The sequence below is a fragment of the Oenanthe melanoleuca genome, chromosome 8 (assembly GCF_029582105.1).
Source record: "Oenanthe melanoleuca isolate GR-GAL-2019-014 chromosome 8, OMel1.0, whole genome shotgun sequence".
In the NCBI taxonomy this organism is placed as follows: Eukaryota; Metazoa; Chordata; class Aves; order Passeriformes; family Muscicapidae; genus Oenanthe; species Oenanthe melanoleuca.
In genome coordinates this window covers 3,735,260-3,758,483 of record NC_079342.1, presented here as the reverse complement: position 1 = coordinate 3,758,483, position 23,224 = coordinate 3,735,260, and the positions used below count along the sequence as shown (strand labels likewise).

The 23,224-nt window shown below is 44.6% G+C and overlaps 1 protein-coding gene across 1 annotated transcript; it reads right to left on the bottom strand.

Moving 5' to 3' along the window:
* Nucleotides 1-1,178: 1,178 nt before the first annotated feature.
* Nucleotides 1,179-20,101, bottom strand: C8B (complement C8 beta chain). The gene is made up of 12 exons (XM_056497564.1): nucleotides 19,838-20,101; nucleotides 18,622-18,724; nucleotides 17,502-17,643; nucleotides 16,316-16,457; nucleotides 14,986-15,118; nucleotides 14,196-14,393; nucleotides 12,739-12,979; nucleotides 10,013-10,141; nucleotides 9,183-9,346; nucleotides 6,314-6,467; nucleotides 4,712-4,780; nucleotides 1,179-3,347 (listed from the first exon to the last, which is right to left on the bottom strand). Exons 1-12 carry the CDS (start codon nucleotides 19,906-19,908, stop codon nucleotides 3,196-3,198), a joined length of 1,698 nt encoding a protein of 565 aa, XP_056353539.1. The 5' UTR covers nucleotides 19,909-20,101; the 3' UTR covers nucleotides 1,179-3,195.
* Nucleotides 20,102-23,224: the final 3,123 nt, after the last annotated feature.

Below are 23,224 nucleotides of genomic sequence, written 5' to 3'. Positions count from 1 at the left end.
AATACACCTGAGGTTGCAAGGTGTAGGCTCCAGATAACCAGCTAACAGGAGAGGAGATAAGGGCAGTGCTTGAGACAGAGCTGTTTTCTACCTCAGGGTCAATGTCACATCAGCTGCCCCAATGCCTGAGTCCCTCTGAGCCTGGGGGTTTAGAGCAGGCAAAAATTCCCTGGCAGGAGCAGCTCAGAAGTTGTTGCCTTCCCTTTTCATACAAAACACTTAATCCCACCAGAAAAACCTGAAACAAAAGAAATCCCAGGTTCTGGTGAGTTTGGGAGGGACTGGTGATGGGGGTGCTGCCCTACCACGTCCACCACAGCGGGACCTGTGGTGCTGCACTACAAATAAGTAAAAATATTTGTTTATGATGGTAATCTTTACTGTATTCAACTCTAGCTTTTTGATTTACAGAAACAGGAGGTATTAAAATGGGATGTAAAAGGAAGATCAATCTGCAGGCATGATTTGAAATGCAATCTGGCAGATGTGTAGGGTGCTCACTGGGCTATTCAGCCACCAGGGTAAAAGCAGGAGTTTGAAATCTGGGGACTGCTAACACCTCTGCATGGCCTCTCTGGGCTGCTTTCAACAAAACATCTCAATGTGGGAGAGAACCAGCTACATCCATCTGAGATGGGAGAAGCAGCAGCAAGATGAAGTAATTCAGCAATGCTGAGTTAGCCCAGCTGCACCTGGGTGATGCTCCAGCCTCACTGCTGAAGTGTCTGTGTGGAATGACACTACAGGGAGCACATGAATCCAGCCTGGAAAGCAGTCCAGTTTGCCACTGCTGAAAGATTCCAGCTGGCTGTGTGCTGGGAAATCTGGATGAGGCAATTACAACTCACCTGGAATCCCCTTCTGGAGCTCCCAGAGCTGCAATACCCCAGCAGCAACGTCCTCAAGCAGGGAGGTGCACATAAATACAACCTCTGTATGTTTATCCTCTTCTTTTCCTCGTGAAAATACAATTTGGGATGTAGGAGAGCCCACTGAGAGGTGTCTCTTGAGCAGAGGAATGGGCTGGAGCAGCAGCAGCAGAGCTGAACTCGTGCACAGCCTCCTGCAGCCCTCACTCCTGGGTTATTAATCTCAACTTACACAGGGACTCAGAGTTAGGAACACCAGTAAAAGATGGTACCAAAATTTAATGCCAACCAAAATGAAACAATAAAAGCTTCAGCATAGTATTTTTTATTACCCTCCAGGTTATAATAAATCATTAGTTAGGCGAATCAAAGCACAGAATCACAAGGACAAGATAAAGTTATGTCCTTTATGGGAGGCTTCTAAGCCTACAGGCTGAATATTCAGCCACTGCTGAACTCATACTTCAGTCAGACTATGCTGATGATCTTGATGACTGTCAAACCTCTCTTCCTCCAAAAAAAACAACTCAAATATACAAACTCAGGTACTGTCACCACTTCAAAAATCTGCATTTTCTGGTTTGGGAATGTCAGTCTCAAGTCAGGTCACTACACTTGGCTGTCCTTGCCACAGCAGTGAAGAGAGGCACCACTGCTGTGTGTTTAACCAGCTTGATGAGCAGGAAAGGTGGTTACATTTACAAAAGCCACTTGACTCATCTGAGAAATGTCCTTAATCAGATTACACCGATGATTCTCAAGAAGGGCAGGCAATGACACTGCAGTTTGTGTCCTCAGAGGTGAACCATGCTCAGGGCCCTTCCCTCCAGAGCTTCTACAGAACCCCTGCAAAAAACTTGGAGGAATATCCTACTTCTCACAAGCAGTGACCTCTTTGACCACGAGCCGGAAAGAATCCGGAATTGGCGAATTTCCATCACACAAAAGACATTGCAGCTACACAGTGGAAAAGGGAAATGTTTTGGGCTGTCAGCTAAATGATGAAGCCCATAATGAGCACAGAGCCCTCTTGTTTTACATATGCAATGTGCTCTGCCTTTCTTAAAGCTGTCACAGGAGCCCTGTCGGTAAGTGTGGAGGCGGCACGAGGGCCACAGCTAAATGCATTGTTCAGGTGTCAGGGAGCCACAGGAATTACATTCAGACAGCATCAGTCTGAAAGGAAAGCAGCAGGCAATACCAGCCCACCATCACCAGCTCTGCTGAAACACCCTCAGAAGAAGAGTTTGACCTTGCAGCTGTTAGCAGACTCTCAACACTCATGAGCAACTTTCACTGGTGGAATTGCCTTTTGCAGCAAAGCTGTCACTGGTTATTCTGCAGCACACCCAACCAAATGTGTTTGCCAGAACCATTTACCACCACCACAGCTGTGGGAGGCAAGGCCCTGGAAGGATGCAGGCTCATGAAATGGTGTTTTACAGTTCCTCTGCTGTTGGACCTGGGCTGTGATGCACAGCTCCAGGGATGGAAATAACAGGCAAACCAATTCCTCTCTTTCCACAGTGGACTCTCTCTAAAGATGTCCCACCCTGGGTGGACCCAGCAGCAGCTGGAGTTTTGGATTTCATGGGGTCAGATTTATTAACCAGAGCTGGTCTGGGGCAAACACAGCTACTAAGGGCAGAAGAGCTCAGGGGATGTGCAGGCAGCTTTTCCCAAATGTTCCATTTGTCCCAGGGCTGCCCCATCCCTGGCAGTGTCCAAGGCCAGGCTGGACAGGGCTTGGAGCAGCCTGGGCTGGTGGAAGGTGTCCCTGCCCATGGCAGGGGTGGAAACAATACAATAAATTGGGAAAGCAGGGTAGTGAGGCACTGTGGCTCCAAATGTCACGTTAGATACTGTTGTGCTCATTGAGATTTAGGTTTAATGTGCTGGATTTTGCTCCACATGACACAGCTGCCTTCACAGAAGCTGTGCATCAGTGCACATCCTGCTGCACCTAAGATCAAAGTGTCTCTTCTTATCTCAAAGGAACCTTAAACAACAAGGCAGCACAATTTGAAATCACGCAGCTACCAAATGCAGACAGAGATAAAGCTTGTCTCATTCAGCCCATTGCAGGAAAGACAGGGAAAAGGCAAAACATTGAGGTCAGGGAGCACATTCAATCCCATGGGACAGCTGCACATCCAAAGGTGGGGCTCCCAACACCCTCCCAGCTCCCAGGGTCTGCTGAAATGTTTCTGATTTGGATGAGACCCACAGGCAGAGCGAGGCCAGCTCAGAAATCCAGTGAGGTGATGTCTTCCCAAGCAGTCTGCCAAGTGCCCATCAGCTCTGTGGGAGCTCCCAGGGATTCCCTCTAGCAGGGAACTGTCTCAGAGTCTGGCCCTGAGCACGAGGAGCCACCATTCTGTGGGGCAGGGTTGTTGCACTGTCTCCTTCTTGTCCTCTGACCTCCTGAGCACGGGGACCAGCTGGCCCAGCACCCCCAGTTTCCATTAATAGCAGCATCTGGAAAAAAAAAACCAAAAAAAAACCAACAACACAACAAAGCTGGAAATACCCATCAGAAACAAGCAGCTCTTTCCATGGGAAGAGCTGTCAGCTCCCATGAATTGTATTTGAATACAAACAGCTCTGCCCCTGTCCACATCACTAACAATACACTGGAGTCATTAACAATGAGTGATTGTTTCAGAGATGTTAATTCTCTGTTCAGCATTTTTGGGGTTTGTTCAAACTGCACTTCAGGAAGACATAAAAGGGAGGGGAAAAAGGCAATTAGCTTTAGATTTGTTGAAGAATGTTGCTCTCTTTGTCTTAGTCCAAGCCTAGATAGGAAACAGACCAACTAAACTTGTCTCAGCCACATTTGGGGATGGTAGGGGCAGTGTTAGCACTTCAGTGAACAACAGCTTGACTATTCAGCTTTCCCTCCATTGCTTTTCCCATTACACTGGTTCTTCAGGACCCTGAGCATGTGAGTGACATAAATTCAAAATGCTGAGAATCACGGAGGCAACACATAAAAGGAGGAAATGGGAGCGAGAAATGAAGTTACAGTGCTGACAAATGGATGGATGTGAGCTTTGGGAGGGTTGGATGTGGCTGTGAGAGTGAAAAACAGACTGAAGTAAGGTGCCAGTGACTCCACCATTGAAGGCTCCATGGACTGCCTTAGAAATAGCCAAAAATTGACCCCCTGTTCAGTGAAATCTTGGCTTGAAGTGCATTTCAGCCTGGCTCAGTTTGGACACAGCCATGCAGAATGAGTACTGGGTAATGCTGTAAACAAAGCCAGTGATAAATGCAGTGCATCAAATTGTGGGTTGGTGCCAGAGCTCTGGGTGCCTGGGATCTGGTATTATTTAGCATCTAAATTAATGAGCTGGAAGAAGTAAACAAAATGATTAAATTCATAGATGATCCTAAACTAGAAGGAGTTAAGAGCATCAGTCAGGAGACAGTGGATACATAAAGTGACCAAGAAGCATTAATAAATGCTTCAAAACAACATAATAAGATTTTAAGATTAAAATGCATGGTAGCATATCTGGGGGAGAACAGTTTGCAACATGCTGGCTTTATCAAAGGGAAAAACTTGGGAAACAGAGCAGTTTCCTAAGGAGGAGACCTGAGGCTTTCCAGGGATTGTGAACCAGGCAGGAATTCCTATTTTGATACAACTGAAAGACATGTGCATGCAAAAATAAACCCACCTCCTCAGGAGGGCACAGGAATTCAGAAGGGAAAATACATCTGTCCCCTTTCAGGGGCAGAGCTGGGTGCACTGGGCTGGGCTGGCACCACTGCCCATCCATCCCTGGCACTCCTGTCTCAGCTGGGGCTGTCTCTGGGGGCTGGGCCCCTCTCACCTTTCCTGCTGCTGATCTCACAGGCAGAGCCACGGTAGCCCAGGGGACACAGGCACTCACACTCTGTTCCTGGAAGCAAGAACAATTGGGAATTACAGACCTGGAGCCACCCTGCCCAGCAGGCACCCACTTCTGACCATCACTTCATCTTCTGGGAGGCAGGACAGTGGGTGAAATGCCTTCATTTTTCTCCCTTGCTGAAGGGATCAACACCAGTAAAGAAGGGAGCTGTGACTGCCCTGCAGCCCCTCTCACCTCCCCACACATTTGTTCCTGCCCTGCAGCTCATCCTCAGTCTCACTGAAGTTCCACAAGCCAGGGGACCACAGAGCACTCCTGCTCTTCTCCAAAAGGGACCACAGAATCCTGGAATGGTTTGGGTTGGAGTGACCCTAAAGCTCATCCCAGCCCCTGCCACGGGCAGGGACACCTTCCACTATCCCAAACTGCTCCAAGCCCTGCCCAAACTGGCTTTGGACACTGCCAGGGATCCAGGGCAGCCACAGCTTCTCTGGGCACCCTGTGCCAGGGCTTCCCCACCCTCCCAGCCAGGAATTCCTTCCCAACATCTCACCTAACCCTGCCTTCCCTGTGCCTCCTCTGGACTCACTCCAGCAGCCCCATGTGTGAATATCTGGGATTTCTGATAAAAACAAACTGCAGCACCAAGAAAGAGCAGCCAGGACAGGAATGTGCTAATTTGGCTTTGTGGCAGAGGAAAAGCCCAATATCCCTGCTCTGGCTGCCCAGGGATGTGCATCCCATGTCAGGAGCCTGCAGAAGAGCTCCCACTTAGGAAAATACATGGTCATTTACAGCCTTTGCTGGGAAGATCCTAAATGAAACACCAACCTGGGCTCAGCTCCTACAAAGTTCTTTAAACAAAGGTCACCATGAGACAAATGCTTGAAGTGCTACAATCAGCTGGCTGGTACCTGAAGTGATCATTTCTGCATTAGATACAATTTGATGATAACAATTCTCATCAGGACTTTTGCAGATGCAGATTGGAATTAGGCACTTGACAAAATGATCCCTTTGTTAGAAGCTCTCATCACATCATATATCTCCTGTTTAGGCAGAGCAGTTTTCATTTAATTTGATTATTTTTCCCCTTCATTTTTTAAATCACAGCCTGCTTACAGAGGAGGACAGCTTCTATCAGAAACAGGGGGAGGTGGTGGTGGTGATCACTGTGCTTGGCACTTATTTGGTGCTTTTCATCTTCAAAACCCTTTCACAAACACTAATTAAAGCTGAGACAGTAGTCACTTCTCCAGGAGGATGGAAGCAATCTTAAAAGCAAAAGGAGGAGACTTAAAGATGTCAAGGATTTTTTTTCTTTTTTAAAGGCATAATTGAGAAGCAACAAATTCTTCTGTACAACTGAAACAGATAATGGATACAGATACAGATGATGGTTATTCCCATGACAAAGCCACATCCTTTGACTTACTGTACTTACCAGGACTCTACAAACAGAGGATTTAAAACACAGAGTAATTCCCTCTGAAGAAACAACAGTAAAAACTAAAGGGCAGCTTGCTCCCCACAGACTGCCAGGTGTTTCCAGGCAGGAGGGAGGGAGGAGGAGCCCTGTACCTGTGAGGAAGGGGATGCCATTCCCGAGGCAGGGGGCACAGCGACAGGAGCTGCTCTCCAGCTGGAACTCCTCCAGAGCCCGGCGCAGATTCTCCCTGATTTTCATGGCATCAGCCACGTCAGAGGGAGTCACCAGCTCGTGCAGTGGCTCTGCCTAAGGGGAGGGGAGAAACTGCATTAATTCCCAAGCTCAGAATGCCTTGGACATCCCACGGTTTGGTGGTGGCACAGCTGGAGGCTGTGGGGCACAATTACAGGTTTCCCATTGCTGTTTGTTAAAACTTATGAACAACAAGGTCAGGAATACTCCCAGGGATGCTCCCCTTGCTTTCCAACACCAGAGCACTTGGGAATGTGTAACAAAATCCAGCAGATTTGGATAAGAAACAGGCTAAGCTGCACAGGAGTTTCATTAAATCCCTTCTCATCCATTTTTCTGGTACAGACATTTATAGATCAGATTTGTTCAAACTTACATTTTCTGACTGATCTCTTACTCTGATTTTAAAAATTCCCCCTAAAAGCTATTCACAGAAATCCTCTACAAACTATTCACAGAAATCTCCTCCTACAGCTCCCCAGCACAGCCAGAGGCACCAGTCACAGGGATTCACATCAGCACTGCCACCTTCACCACTCCTGCATTTCAAGGCTGGTTTTTGTCCCTGGGGAGCCCAGATAAGGGCTCACTGCTTTCCAGAAGGGAGAGGATTTGATCTCCATCTGCAGATGGGGAGAGAAGACAAAGGTGTGCACAGCACAGTGAACGTGCAGGGACCAAGGAGACTTTGGGTCACTCATTTATTTTCCTCCTGAGAACAAGGGAAGGTTAAAGTGTCAGTAGAGCCAGTCACCCACAGTGGGATGGTACTTCCATGTGCCATCAGGGGATCCATCCCAAATTCCCATCCTCACTGCAGAGATGCAGGTCACACACAGGAAGCATCAAAGATCACCCTCCTGCTACCAGAGCTAAAGAATGCTCCAATACAAAAAAAAAAAAAAAAAAAAAAAAAAAAAAAAAAGAGCTCATTTCCTGCTGCTGTACATCCACTCTTCATCAATTATCTGTGATCCATACTTTGCTTTTTGAATTCAGACCATACAAATGAGGAAATACACTAAGAGTGACCTGCCAAGTCTCTCCAGCAGATGATTTATGAACTGATTTGCTTTAGTTTTCCCTAACTAAGCATTCTTGGGCTGACATTTAGTCACACTCCACTGGTACTTTTGATCTTCAAGCCCCACAGGGATATTGGTATGGAAATGAAGATACCAAACCCAAATTACATCTGCCTGAGGTTTTTCACTGGGCAGCCTGGTCAGTGATGCCAGGCAAGACAAAGAGCACCTCAGTTCCTCATGGGAGGTTTTTCTGTGTGGGGGATTTGCTGCAGAGGCTGCATTTCTCTTGTCTCCTGCTCTGAGACCTCCCAGTGCATTTCTGGAAGGTCAATCCACAGCACACCAGGGGCTGCAGCAAGTGCCAGATGGATACTGCCTGTATTTCCAAATTCCTGATTTTTGCTTGCTTCACCTTTTTAGAATTCACCTCTTTCTTGAGAAGAAATCCCCTCCTACAAATGTAAAGATTTTTGCCTAAAATTAAATTTTACAGTGAAAAACAACTATAAATCAACTTCCACCTCTACCAGTCCAAACTCCTGTTTAAAAGGATGTTCTCTTGCACCTTTGTACTATTCACTCATTTTGACATTAAGGATGACGAGGCAGAATTGCTACATATTTCTGCTTGCTTTTTTGCATTTCTAAAACTCTCTGGGATCAAAAATCATTGACTCTTCAAAGCCTAACTCATATTTTTCAGGTTCAGCTAAGCTGCCCAAACACCCAGGCATGCACAGTGAACCACCTGACCTTTTGAACCAGAAAGAATGGTCACTGGTGCTCACAGAAGTCAATAAATACCCAGGAAAACAGAACATTTTATAGAATCTTTTAGAATATATGCTGCCAGATACAATTTTTGGTAAGCTATACATTGGTAAAACAGAAGGTGGATCATCTGATCTGCAGGCAGCAGGAAATGCCATCTGCACAGCCAAGTTAAAGGGTTAAAGCTGTTTACTTTGTGCATTCCCAAGCACAGTCCCTTTAAAGCATCACCCCTTTGAATTTCTGAACACTCACTTAGAGGAGCTACACTGCACAGTAAGGTTTGTTATTCTTGTTTGTTTTTTTTTCTTTTTCCTCTAAATCCTGTTTATTCAAAGACAGGGGCTGGAGGTGAATTACCAAAATACGAGTATTGGTCTAACACCCATACTCAACTGTGATGGACAAAAGACTCTCTAACAATTTAAAGTTACAAAGTGTGTGTTTATTCAGTGCTGGGCAGCAGTGAGGTAATCCTCTAATACACACTGCAAAATCACAGGTGATCAGAGTCTATTTATTAGCAAAGGATTAAAACAAATACATATTCTTAATAACAGCCTCTCCCATCCCCTGCTTCCTATGGTAATTAGCTTGAATAGCTATTAAGCATTGATTGACTTCTTAAATTAAGTCTGGGGTCGTTTTTGTGGGGAGGGGTCTTAAAAGGAGGAAGTAAGGCGAGTCTTCCTCACCCTAAACTCTTGACCTTTTCTATCACTGACAATACAAATGATTTCTGGGGATAGTCCAGTTTTCCAAAGAATGGGTTCCTGGTTGCATTGTCCATGTTCCTTTGGGTCTGCTCACTAGTTTTGTCTTTTCCCATTGTAAGCACAGCTGAGCAAACATGAAATGACAGACAATCGATTATTTAAGTTTCAGATAACTACTCCCTTATAACTTCTAACTTGTTTTCAGCAAGGCAACTAAAACCCTAATTTTCTAGGGGGAAGTGGAGGGGCAGTACCTTGAGGTTGATGATGTCAGGGTTGTATTCCACAGCCTCTCCCCAGCGCTGCAGGAGCTGGGCTGTGGGCAGCTCCCTGTGCGCCAGCCGGGCGATGTCCTCGCTCGCCCCGCCGCGCACCAGCGCCACAAAATCCTCCACCAGCTCCTTCCTGGCAGTGCTGTCTGCAGAAACACACCCAGGACAGTGCCCAGTGTCTCTGTGGGATGCAGTTATCAGCTAGCAGCAGGTCCCATCCCACCCAGAGGGCAAAGGAAAAGCACCACCAGTGTTGCTCACCTGGTTTCCTGCAGTGTGTCCTGTGTTCTTCCTGCTCCCTTGCAGGAATTCCCCATCCTGCACCCTGCATCCCTCCCCTAAATTCCTTCCTGGCTTGGGTTGCCATACAGGATGTGACCCTGTTGAAGCTGAGTGGGGCAGTGACCCTTATCTCACATATTATCTGCTAATGGGCCATCTTTAAACCAGCTGGGGCAATCATCTTTATCTTTTCCACAGCCCATCCCTCCTGCAGGAAGATATCATCTGCTGCTGGGCCATCTTTATCTTTTCCACAACCCATCCCTCCTCCAGGAAGATATCATCTGCTGCTGGGCCATCTTTATCTTTTCCACAACCCATCCCTCCTGCAGGAAGATATCATCTGCTGCTGGGCCATCTTTAGCTTTTCCACAACCCATCCCTCCTGCAGGAAGATATCATCTGTTGCTGGGCCATCTTTAGCTTTTCCACAACCCATCCCTCCCTCCAGGAAAATATCATCTGCTGCTGGGCCATTGAGTCCCACTGTATGACAAAGAAATGAAATGGCAGAAGTGTTTCATGCTTACCTCCAATCTCTTTCAAAAGGGCTTTACAGCCAGCTGTATCTACTCCAAGCCCCACAGAGACTTTAACAAGATTCACACCAATGTTAAAGCCCTTCTGTGCACATTTCTGGACATCACTCAGAGAAAAACCTTAAACACACAAAAATTGCAAGGTTTTAATACAACTGCTTCATGTTTTATGTCCATGTACACAGAACATGAGAGTTGATAAGTATTTTTGCTTTAGGAAAAGAAAAAAAAAAAGATATGATTATGAAGATTATTTTTGGGGGTTTTTTGATACTTAACTATATGAAATGAAATCTCTGCATTTTACAGAATTCTGAAGCCAAGTAGAAATGCAAGGTAATGCTGGAAGAGGAGGATTTCAGTCACCCACCCAGCTGTACTGGTAAAGCAGAGCTGCAGTGGGTAGGAAAATAGTGGATGTCTAGTTACAGCTACCCATCACCTCTCCCCACCCCCAGGATCCAGGGTTTTTAAGAGAAATACATGAAATAGCTTTTCCTCCTTTTACTAGCTCACATCTCCAACTCTCTGCTGCCAGAAGAGCCTTAAGTACTTCATGGAAATTTAGACTGGATATCAGGAAACATTTCTCCACCAAAACAGTAATCAAGCCCTGGAAGAGGTTCCCCAGGGCAAGGGTGGAGTCACCAACCCCAGAGGGATCCACAGGGAGTGTGGATGTGGCACTTGGGGACAGGATTTAGTGGTGGGGACAGGGTTTAGTGGTGGCCTTGGCAGAGCTGGGTTAACTGCACGATCTTAGAGAGCTTTTCCAGCCTAAAGGATTCCATGGTTCTAAGATGTGGCAGATTGGAGTCTGAGTGAGAACAGAGCCAGTACCAACCATGGCACAGAGTGTGTGACACCAGATCTGCAAAAGGTTTCAGCTCCAGCACAGACAGTACAAATATAATGAGGAATTTGAAGGGAAAAACCTGAATTCTCAGACTGGACCTACAAAACCCTGCTGAGAGCTTACAGCCCAGCTCAGCACTTGTGTGAAAATGTTGTTATTGCTTCAGGATCCTGATCTGGGTCAGCAGACACTGAGCATTGTGGTGCAAACAATAATACACTTTAGTTCAAACAAACATGGCTTGTGATGGGCCCACAGCAGCAGCTGAGAAATTGGGAAACTCTGTTAGAATTTGAATACCTGAAATGGGAATCTGAATTCTGTCCCTCTCTCTGACTCCAGGGTAAGGAACTTCCCACACAGCAGAAGAACAAACAGAGTATTACACAAAGCAGAGCCCAGTAAATGCCTCTGCAGACAGACAGCAGAGGCAGCTCCCCACTCCCCTGCCAATGAATAAATAATTGAGAGTGCAGCTATTGATTAATGTCACACTGCTCGCTCTGTCCTACACAACAATCATCATTTCTCACAACAAAGGGAGCCAGAGCCAAAGATCAGGAGCAATGTCAGGCACAAGAGTCACCCAGCAAATTATTTACTGTTTCCTACACGCTGGAAAAGCTCTGGAGGCTAAAGGTGTTTCAAAACTGCCACTTAGAAGGCAGTGGGAAAAGAACCTGGCTGAAGGTTTTCAAAGCTAACAGAAGTGGTAAGATCCACAATTCTCATTCATCTCAACATCTTGTCAGCCTCTAAAATGTGTTGTCTAAAATACCTGCCACAGGGCCTTTCTTTGTCAGCTAAATCCAGCCCACGATGCTGAGCATGCTTTGAAAACCTCTTTTTACTGTCATCCAGCACCTCTATGTAGTAAAAATAAACAATTTTAGGCCACAGTGACATGTCTGAACAAGCCCAAGCCTTGGTCTGTGTTGTGTGCACCAGCCAAACTATATTTAGCTGTTTTTCTCCATATTTTGCTACCTAGCTGGTTTTCTACATATTTTACTGTTCCTTCACACACTTATTTTAACTTATTTAACTTATTTTTCTGTATATTTTCTAGGTTAAACCAATGTTTATAACAAGTGCACGAAGTAAGCCATTTTTAAGTGTTTTTCAACAACTTGTTAAAACACTTCAAAACCACTAAAACGTAAATTATACTAAATTAAAAAAAAAAAAGCTGAAAAACAAAATACCAAAATTAAAAAACCCAAAATAAAAGTGAACAATAACGTTTTAAACAACCACCAATCACCACTGTACCTAAAAAACTCGTGCAAAGCGCATAAAAGCACCAATCAAAAAGTGCACAAACAGTAGTCTTAAAATATATAATTAATATATGATTAAATATATTAAATATATAATTAAATGTATTATTAAATATATAATAGATATAACAATATATTAATATTATATACTAATATAGAATTATATAATTAATATGATTAATATATAATATATAATATATAATATATAATATATAATATATAATATATAATATATAATATAATATAATATAATATTATATATTATATTATATTATATTATATTATATTATATTATATTATATTATATTATATTATATTATATTATATTATATTATATAATATATAAAATATATAATAATATATAATAAACAATAAATCAACTTCTACATAATCATATTAATTTCCTATCCAAAAGTCCTATTTCTCCCACACCTCCCACATTTCCTGCAGGATTTCTTTGAGCTGCTGTTGCCTCTTCTCCCACCTTCTCCCTCTCCTGCCCTGAGCCATCCCTGTGCCTGCAGAGAGCTCTTCCCACCCAAAATCCAGCCCCACAGCTCCTTCCCACCAGATGCACACACCTGCCTTGCGCAGCTCGTTGCTGTTCAGGACCAGAGTGTACTCGTAGATGCCTCCAAGAGTGGCCTCCCTGATGAAGTGTGTCCCAAAATCCCTGAGCAGCTCCCGGTACTCCCCGTAGCTGTAATCTCGGGGCAGCCGCCGCAGCCGCTGCAGGAACTCGTGGTGCAGCATCAGGGCTCGGGGCTTCAGCTTGTAAACGCCAACAGCCAGCTCAGAGCGGGCGTGCAGGAACTTGCTGGACTGCAGGGAAGGCAGGAGAAGCCAGGAGGAGTCAGGGGTGGCATCCTGATGAACCGTGGGGTGGTTATTGGCAGTTAAAAATCAGCGGGGTTTATTAACTTCACAGTTTGCAGCTGGAGATCTAACTAACTCCTGCAAGAGCAAAACTTTTATAGTAGAAGTAACTGAGAGTCATGAGTGGGACATGGGAAAAGGCAGGGTCCAGGTTCTGGCAAGGACACCTCAGCATCCTGCAGGACTTCCCTAATAAAACTTTATCTCTCTCCTGAGACGTTCTGACATCTGAAATCATGATTTGTATGGGAAATGGTCATTCTCTGGCTGAGCCAGATTCGTGTTTGTGTTTCACAGAAAGGCAAGAAGAAAACACAAACTCTCTCTCACACACACATATTTACATGTCTCTGTGCAGATATGTAAACATGGATAAATTTTCTCTCCCCTTTCTGGCATAAAAGTCTGGAACAGAAAATGTCTTCCATTATGTTCAAAGGGTTTAGTGTTCAGTTGTCTGGGTCAGCAGGACAAGCACGTCAGGGAGGGATCAGTGTAGAACACAGCAGCTTAAATAATAAAATCAGGATTTAGTATCTGGTTTGTTTATCTGTTGCAAATGCTTCTCATTGACCTCTGATCTTTTTGTGAGAAATTCAACTTTGCAGGAAGCAAATGCAAGGAATACTTTGCCATTCCTGAGGACACTTTACACTGAAAGGAGATTCACACTGGTGATACTATTACACCACTGATATGAGCTTCCTTTGTTTTTGGCAATAACAGATGAAAAAAAGAAAAGAAATGATGGCAGCTGTAGGAGCTATGGATTCAAGTTGGACAGGTTTCTTAGTTTCAATTTTTCGCTACAAACATTCAAAAGTGGATGCCCAGCAGGGCAGTGGACAGACCACACTAAGAATCAGAGAATATCCACAGCTGAAGGACCCACAAGGATCACTGAGTCCTCTCCACGGGTTGTGGCTGATTTCAGAGGTCAGGCAGCCCAGATCCCAGCTGAGAGCTGAATGGAAAAGCTCCTGGATGCTGCAAACACAAAGGAAGGCACTGTGGGGGTAGTCAAGACTTGAACAAGGGGCAGAATCCAGCTGGGGGAAGGATTTGATTTATCCCAGTCCTGGCTGCTGAGGAGGAGCCTCAAACCAACGCACACACACTTACAGGGAACACATTAGCAGGGAATTAATGGAGCAGTGCTTACACTGGAAGAAAATCTTTTCATCCTCTGCATGAACTTCTTGAACCTCATGTCATTCGAACTGTAACCAAGTTCAAACACTTTTGGTATTTTTATACCGATGCCGAAGCTTGTCTGAGAAGCTTTTGCCTTCAGGACACTGCTTTCATAATTTGAGTAGGAGTCATATTCAGTCATTGTAAATTCATATTTGCCTTTGGTCTAAACAGAAAGGAAAAACAACACATCTCATTTCCTGCACAGTGATTGTATACCTGAAGCGTGGGGAAGGAATGCAGACACAAATATACTTGTGAATTAATGCTTGCACTTTGAAGATGAAAAGCCCTGTATAATTGCAAAGCACTATTATTATTAACACAGGTACTTCAAGAATACTTGATTTACAGCAGCAGGAAAGCTCCTATCTCCTCCATACTGCAAGGTCCCCAGGCTTTCACTTACTATGTCAATCTTATGCAAGGAAGGTGAAATCTTAAACACAGGCATCAATTAAAGAACAAATTCTAAAAGGAAAAGGTTTCCTAGTGGGCAGCACTCAAAAACATCAAGTCATCAGAAGCACTAAGGTCAAATATATAATATTAGAAATACAGCTTTTGGCAGGAACAAGTTTTCACACAAAGTATGAACACTGAGGATGTTCTAGAATAGGGTAAAAATCAGCCTGATCCTCTTGGGTGTTAAGAATTCTGTGATTTTTTAACAGAACGATGCAGCAATGAAGCTTAGGGCAGTGAATCCACTGGGATATGTGTGTGTGAGTTCATGTGCAGGCACAGCTGGCACGTACCTCTGGTGTGTAGCTCTCTACGTTGTAGGGCTTCCTGAACCTGGTGTCTGTGATGTAATGGGGAGAACATGCCCCAGCATAGTACCTGTGATCAAGGACCAACCCCTCCAAGCTGTTTGTGAAGATATTCAACCTGCAGGTGAAGCAGAACAGCAATGTTTTATAGTTCCATCAATTCAGAGCTAAACATTAAATGCCTTGCCTGAGAAAGGGAAAATATTGTTTTATTCAGCCACAGGCTCTTTGTTTCACACTTCTTTATTTTGAAGCCCCAAAAGAAAGCTCAGCCTCTTTCACTGTCCAACCAACCCAGGTGCTGCAGAAGAACCTGACTGATGAGAAATCAAAAGACAAGAGTTGAATTTTGACACTTGATGAATATAAATGGCAATTTTCATCCCCCAGCTGTGAATGGCACCAGTGTTACTGCCACCAGCACTGGCAGCTTTGTGGTCTTCACTGGACCTCTCCAGGAAGAGCAGAAGAAAGTGCACCAGCCAAACTCCCACCCCACCCTGAGCATCCCCAAATATCCACAGCATCCACCAGAACCTTCAAAGACAGGTTTGCCACTCCATGCCATCAATCTAGGCTGATTTTTGATTCACTCTTCTTCATTCTGGTTTATCAGCCAAAATCTTTGCCAGGTCGGTCAAGGGTCAAGCAGAGGTCAGCAGATAATAGTAGAAATTGTTGGGGAACAAGGAAAGAGCAACAGCTCAACTAATCCTCAAAACCACAGGGAGTTTTCCTTTGATTTCAGTGGATGATGGACAGAAACCTTAACCTGCCTGCTCTAGGAAAGGATGCAGCACTGCAGTTTGTGGGGATGAGGAGATTAAACCCCATCACTTGCTTTTCCCATTGCTGCTGGTGAAATGAAACTTCATAAAAAAACACCACAAAAAACCATCAGTGCTCCAGGACTCTGTTGGATCTGCCTCTCCAGATTTTGGGGAGAGAAGCTTGCATGATAATGACCCTGAAGCTGTAAAAAATTAACTCTAATTTTAGAACAATCTGGAAAAAAAGGGAAGTCCACTAAAAGCAAATTACTGAGCATTTGTAGCTTCAAAGAGATGAGAAGCATGTTCCTATAATTGTCCAACATTATTTTTAATTTTGATTAAACTCAGAAGTACAAAGCATTAGCAATGACATGTGCAGCAGCCATATCTCCAGAGAATAATGAGAAAATTATATATTTTTTTCTTGCAATATGATTTTCCTTTTCTTTTTTTTTTTTTTTTTTAATGCAACAAGCAATTTTTCCCTGTAGAATAAGAAAAAAGAAACATCTTTTCACATGGTCTGATCTTACAGATCTTACCCTTTTGCCAGATTCTCTATTCCCCAGTACTCTTCCATCTTCTGGTCACATTTCCTGAACACTTTTTTGCAGTTTTTCTCATCTGACTGGTCCCCACAGTCGTCATCCCCATTGCAGAGCAGCCTCCGTGCAATGCATCTCCCTAGGGTGAAGGGAAAGTCACTCCTGAAAATCTCTGATCACACTCCTGACATGGAGTCTAGGAGCAAAACACAAAATTCCTGGAATGAATGGTTCAAAGCTGGCTGGAAAAAACAAAATTCTTCTATATCTGCTCAGTTTCACTCAAAAGCATCATAATCTTAAAATTCCTTGCAAGGAATGATAAGTGGATCGTGACATCATCTTAGGAAAAAAACCACATTAATTAAAAGTATAAAGAAATATAGAATGTTTGGTTTTTTGGTTTGGTTTTTTTTTCATTTTGAGAGAACAAAGATGTTGTTTCAGCAGGCCTTGTGCATGCAGTATATTTTTTCTCTCTTCCCATCTCCACAATCAGTGTTTTCAGTCTCACCAAAACACAGGAAGATGCAGAACAGAGGCTTTTCCTTTGTCCCATCTCAGGTGCTGAGCTCCTGCTGCTGCCACTTGTGCTTCAGATTTTGCTGATATAAGCAGGTTATAATTTGCTATTTGGAGATTCTAAAGGTGGCTGCTAGACTCACTCAAAGTCACTGACACAAACACAAGCACGGGAGGAGCCAGGTAAATTCCTGGCATCCCTCTGGCCCAGCAGAATTTGAGGTTTTAGAGTATAGCAATATATAGAGAGCAAGATGGAGATATTGGAATTTGGGGTTTTAGAATATAGCAATATATAGAGAGCAAGATGGAGGTTTTGGGGCAGAGGATTTTTTCTTCTTCACCTTCTTCTTCATGGGTCTAAGTGGTACTTTTGTGATTGGATAGAAAAAATCTGCATTGTGGGTCATGGGTGATTGGTTATTGGGTTAAAAGTGAAAATAATTTTCTTAATTAGACAGTTTGGGCTTAAAAGACCTTTTAACAAGAAAGACACATTGCCATTTCTCCATTTTTAGCCTGTTAGCCAGAAGTGCTGTAGAACTCACTGCAACATAGATAAGGATTGATAAATATCTGAGTCTAAACACAAAATACCATACCAGGAGCAATTGATCCTGACTCTGACAAAGAAAAGAGAAGATAAAAAGTGAGACCTTACCTGTGACTGCACACACAAAGCCATCACACCTAACTCTGCTCCTGCAAGGACTGCTTGGGACACAGTCCTCAGCTTCTCTGTCAGAGTCATCACAGGGATCTCCTCTGAACTGAGAGGGTTGTTCCAGGCGGGCAAACCTGTACTGTGATGAAATAAAAAAACTCAAGTGCACAGGAATGGAGAATTTTATGCTGAAAAACAAACTTTGTGTGGCTGAGATCTGATCTAAGCACACTCTGTCATGTTAAAAGGGAAAAGTGGCAGCACAGAAGTGTGATGCTGGTGATTTGCCTCCTTTCTAAGGTTTCTGATCTGCGACAGTTTTAATTTTATTGGGGGATTGGGGGGGATGAAGGAAAGTTTGCTTTTCTTTGACAGTTTGTTTAAATGAGCCTGACAGTGCAGTGCAGGACTTTGCAGGAGTAAGGAAGGATTCAGTTCCATCTCCTCTCTTTCAATTAGTGCTGGTAATGACACCCCTTGTTATTTTCTGTCAGTGTATTTACTTGCCCCTCTGTATCATTAGGGATTTTTTTCCGCCCACAACACTGCTGTGAAGCAGTCAATTACTCTGTCCAATATGTTAGCCCTCCTTTTTTCCCCCAGCTTCTGAGATTAACTCTTTGATATGAAGCTTCACTCTCCCCCCAGCTCCCATCACTGGTTATTTCTGCTTAAGCCTGGGAACAGCTTCTCCAGTTTGTTAGCAGAGGTCTCTCTAGCAACGGGGATTTTGCTTTTCACGCTGTTGGGATCATTACTTTCATTTGATGGGGCTTCTCAGGTGGAAAATGCTGTCTGGCAGACAAGAAAAAGCATCTTAATCCTCAGAGGCACCGAGTGTCTCCAGGTCCCACAGGGGACCATTAGTGGGGAAGGTGCCTTGCAATGATGTGGAAGGACAGGGCTGTGTTGGAAAGCCCCTGCAAAGCCTGGCCTTACCTTCTCAGGACAGTGAGGCACCCTGGAAAGCACTGCAGTTATTTGGGGTGGTGAGCTGAAGAGCTAAAACCAGCAGAAAGCAAAACCCCCCCCAGTCTCCCTGCACTGCTTTGCTTGGGAGCCCCCCACAGACAAAAGGACAGGGCTGTAAAGAGTCTCAGTGTGAGCAGACACTCACCCTCTTGCCGTGGCAGGGGTCACAGGGGCTCCAGCTGGACCAGGAGGACAGGGCGCAGTGGCGGGGCTGGGGCGGCCTGTGCCCGGCCAGGGGCTCCTGGCCACTGTGTCAACAACAGCACAGCTTCAGGATGGGCACTGTGAGCCCTGAGCACCTGCCAGCCCAGCCTGTCCTGTGTGCAGCCACACACACCAAGGACTGACACTCACCACGCCCTGCACGCAGCCTCTGCACCTCAGACCTCATCCCCATGGCATTGATGCACTGGCACTGATCCTGTACAAAACCCGAGCCACTCTCCAGTGCCAGCATGGAAACTGAACCCAGGGTCCACCAATCTGGGCTTCCCCCCAAGCTGTGCAAGCAGCAAAACCTTCACCACCAACTGCTGCCCTCGCTCCAAGGCTCCAAGGTCAGGCAGCTCCAGAACAAACATCAGCCCCAAGAAAAGGCCTGGCATGCACTCAGCATTTCTGAAAACCAGGCTTAAGGTTCTCTCTTTGCCCAGCAGCCCATTTCCCCACCCCCCAGCTGGCCAAAGCCACTAGGCTTGGATTCTACTCTCAGTTCATGAGTCATTATCCCATTAATCCCTTTCAACCCAGTAACAAACCCAAGCCCAAGTGTGAGCCTTTACTCTTCACCCCAGCCACTCTCTCACTCCCTCATGTCACAGCTGTCTCCAAGGTTTCCACAATGCCACAGTTAAAATGCTGCCTCCTCTTTTGGAGGATTCAGGATTTCTGATTAAATCCTTGTCCCAGACAAATGCTCCCTTGTTGCACCTCCTCCATGTGGGGAGCTTTAGTAAAATGTTGACAATTAGTTTCTTTTCATACCCAGTTTGACAAGGAAACTACCACAGCAATGTTCCCAATTCTTCCACCCCGACAAGGAACAGCATCAGCTGAAGCTTTAAGTATGATTTAGTGCTTGGCATGAGGTTCCTATTATTGCATATTAAAAATCACATAGAATAAAGAAATTACAAAACCCCATCAGCTTGCTGAGGCATGAAATCAAAGCTCAAAGTTCAGAGAACAGTGCAAAAATATAGTTAGATTGGAAAGATTACAAGATGTAGCTGTCTGAAACAGCAAAATCTATTACACCAGCAGAGAAAGGAACAGCTCTCAGCCACATTCTCACCATTTCTGCCCTTGAAGGAAACAACCCTGAGTGCCCAGCAGGGAAGGAATGTTCCCAATTCACTTACCCAGAGCCCAGGGTGCCCAGCACAGCACAGAGCAGCAGCAGCAGCACTGGGATGGGGAGCAGAGCACCCATCACTCTGCTGAGCCCACACCGCCTGCCCTGCCTGCCCCTGGGGTCTCAACAGGATTCAGCCACAAAAAGAGAAGCTGCAGAGCTGCTCTGCCCCCCTGCAAGCAGCAGATGAGCCAGCACACCTGGCAGGCTCACAAGGTAAACGCTGCTGCTGGTAGCACACGGCTCTCCTGAGCAGGGAGGGAGCCAAGCTCTGCCCAGGAGCAATCTGCACTTTCATTTGTAATGCTCCTTTCAAGGGAAAATTAATATTTCAACAAATGAAACGTATTTGAGTCTTGGCAAGAAGGAAGTGATAAGTGAACTCGAGTTGGCTTTCTAGGAACAGAGTGCAGAATCATTTATTTATTGCTGCTTTCCATGTCTGTCTTCCAGAGGAAGGTCAGACTCGAGGCACAAGTATTCACTCTGGTGGAAAGCCTTATTCCTGAGTGCCCTTCCCTGTCTCTCCTGCTGCTGGGCAGGACAGAGCCCCAGCCCTGGCTGGGCCATTCCACAGAGATTCTCTGCCCCATGCACCCAGAGCTTTGAGCCCAGGAAAGCAGGACCTGTCAGGGTATCAGATGTAATCTCTGTGGTTTTTTGCTACTACACTGAGCCATTCTCTCTCTTAAATGGCCCTGACTGGGATGAGAACTTACCAGGGGCTGGCTGCCACCAGTTCAGCTGGGCTGTCAAAGGCAGATCAGACAGAACCTGGAAAAGTTTTTCTTTGGTTGCCTGTTGAGCCTTCACATCCTGCTGCTTCTCCCAGGTACAGCTTTTGGATTCCTGAGACACAACAGGCTTTCCCTTTATTTTCCTGTTATCCTACAGCAAGCACCTTAGAGAGAGCCAAGCTCTCTGAATCTGTGTTTCCCTGCACAAAATGAGGAATATTGTGTTTTCCCACCCCTCCCTTTGCTGGACAACATCTTTGAAGACAGAGCCTGGCTGTGCACCTCTGGCTTTGAGCAGCACAATCTCTCACCCTGGGACACAGCTCTGAGTGCTCTGGTGATACAAAGAGTAAACACATTTTAATTTGCTCATTATGTCAATGATGGGTGCTATACATGAAATTATTCATATTCACTAATACCAAACAAACCCAACAACCTCGGTGCCATTACCTGGCCAAGTGCTACACCCTTACAAATGACATTATTCTGCCTGTGGAGCCATGTCCCTGCTGAAGAAACAACTGGCTGAGACACCTTTCTGGTTTGGCAGCCTGATGATAACAATTTAACACAGAGAAGCACATTAACCGAGTCCTTGTAGGAATCTGCTCCAAATAAAAGATTTTATTTCAGGCACTGCCCCAGGCAGTGATAAACTGCCCTCTAGACATGGAGGACAAACTGTTAGGGGAGATGATTCAGGCTGTGCAAAGCTTTCTGTTTGCCTTTTTTGCTTCATTTTTTTCTTCCAAATGACTCTGCCCCAGCCTGAACCCAAGATGAGCCTGTGTGATAGAGCTTGCTCAACCTCTGGCACAATTGATTCAGCTGTTAATCATTTGTCCATGACAAAAAAAAGAAAAAAACCAACAGAAAAACCCCCACTCACAGAAAGACCTCTCCATCCACAGGACCTTTGCTGGCTGGGAAATGCAGCACACATCCAACATTTCAACAGCAGTAAAAGATAAACCAAGATTACAAACACACAGCACCCTCTACATACAATTTCAAACCATGACAGTGATCCCAGCACGTGGAATTTTCAAGCTTCTCTCTGCTGCTTGTCTTTGTTTTGCTGCACATCTCAGTGGTGAACATACAGGAGGAGTGGTGAATTACCACAAGTGAGGATAAAACAGGAGCAGGCACCCAAGAGACAGAATTTCCTACAGCTCAACACACTTTTCAGAGAGAATAAAAAGCACCATCAGGTTTTACACATAATTTACAACCTGATTTAATTAGAGGCAGGTCTAACACATGAAATTTATGACAGCAGCCACAAGTCATTTTCTGCTTCCTCGGGTCCATGGCTCAGGGAATGTTGCCTTGCCTGGGTCAAATTTTCCGTTGCTCTCCTTCTCCACTGGTGGCTGCAGCAGCTGTGGCTTTCTGACGAGCTGAAGTCCCAAACCAACTCTCTACATTGCTGAATTAGGACTCATCACACTTGAAAATCAAATGCCCACCATGAAAACAGACCCTGCAAGTGAAACACATCCTTTGCAGAGCTCATATCCCAAGTTTGTGAGCCTCTGCTCCCTGGAAATAAATCCTCTACAGATTCACCAAACATGATGGTTCTTTAAACTGCAGTTTCCTGTTAAAAGAAAAGCTGAAACACATCAGAGCTGAAAGATCTTCCCTGGGAAAGATCAGACTGGAGCCAGCAAGCAGCTGTTTACAGAATTACCAGTGTGCTTTTCAAAAAGTCTCTTTTTCTCCTCTGAGAAAACTTTTATTCCCTACTTTGGACCTCAGAACGCCTTTTCTTCTGTGGAAAAACTAATTCAAAGGTAAAAGGAAGCTTCTCATCAATTTTAATTGTGAGGAACATCAGGTGGCAAATATATGGTAAAATTTACAACCAAAGAATACCCCCAGATTTTCACAATGAACCCACTGCATCACCATTTTTGTTATTATTTTCTGGTGTGAGGCTGGTCCCTGGAAGGTCCTGTACATAAAAAACTCACCTTGCTGAATTTAGTTCTCCCCTTCTGGCTTTTGATCCACTAAAATAATGTTTTATTGTGACTGAGGCCAAATCTGGCTCAGGTTCACCTACTCTGAAAGTTCTCAAGTCCTGTGAAGAGGGTAAGACAAAGAAAATCCCTTTGTCTCCATCTCCTCTCCATCAGACCTCAAGACAACACACACACAACTTGTTTTCAAACTAGAAACATAATTTTTAAAGAAAAAGGTAACTCATCATCTGTGTGTCAAATAAACAGTAAAAAATTCACAAAAACTGCAACATCTCACAGCACTGTAACTTCTGCTCATTTCAAATACAGCTCACTTCTGACACCAAGAGCTGTTCTTACACCTCTAATAACTGTTAGAGAAGACAAAGATGCTACAAAAGGTTTTTATTTTTTTATTTTTTATTTTTTTTTTTTTGCAGGTAGTACCTGGCAGTAATTCTTCCTAATCCTTTATTTTCACAAATGTCTGAGGCTGAATGGGCAGAGATTGCTGCCTGTTAACCTGATTTTCTTTTAACCTATTGTGATTTCCTTTCTTTGCTGGTGAGGAACATTTATAGAAGTGGTGCTACAAGAGCTATGAAACAGGGTTGAAAAGCCAGCAAATAATATCAGATCTTAAAAGACCTTTTTTTTTTAAAAAAAAAAAATCCAACATTTTGT

Excerpts from the sequence above, each read along its gene's own strand:
- C8B (XM_056497564.1), bottom strand. The coding sequence starts at position 19,908 with ATGGGTGCTCTGCTCCCCATCCCAGTGCTGCTGCTGCTGCTCTGTGCT. Across the intron at positions 17,644-18,621 it reads ACCCCTGCCACGGCAAGAGG|TACAGGTTTGCCCGCCTGGA; the intron begins GTGAGTGTCTGC and ends ATTTCATCACAG. Across the intron at positions 16,458-17,501 it reads CTTTGTGTGTGCAGTCACAG|GGAGATGCATTGCACGGAGG; the intron begins GTAAGGTCTCAC and ends CCTTCACCCTAG.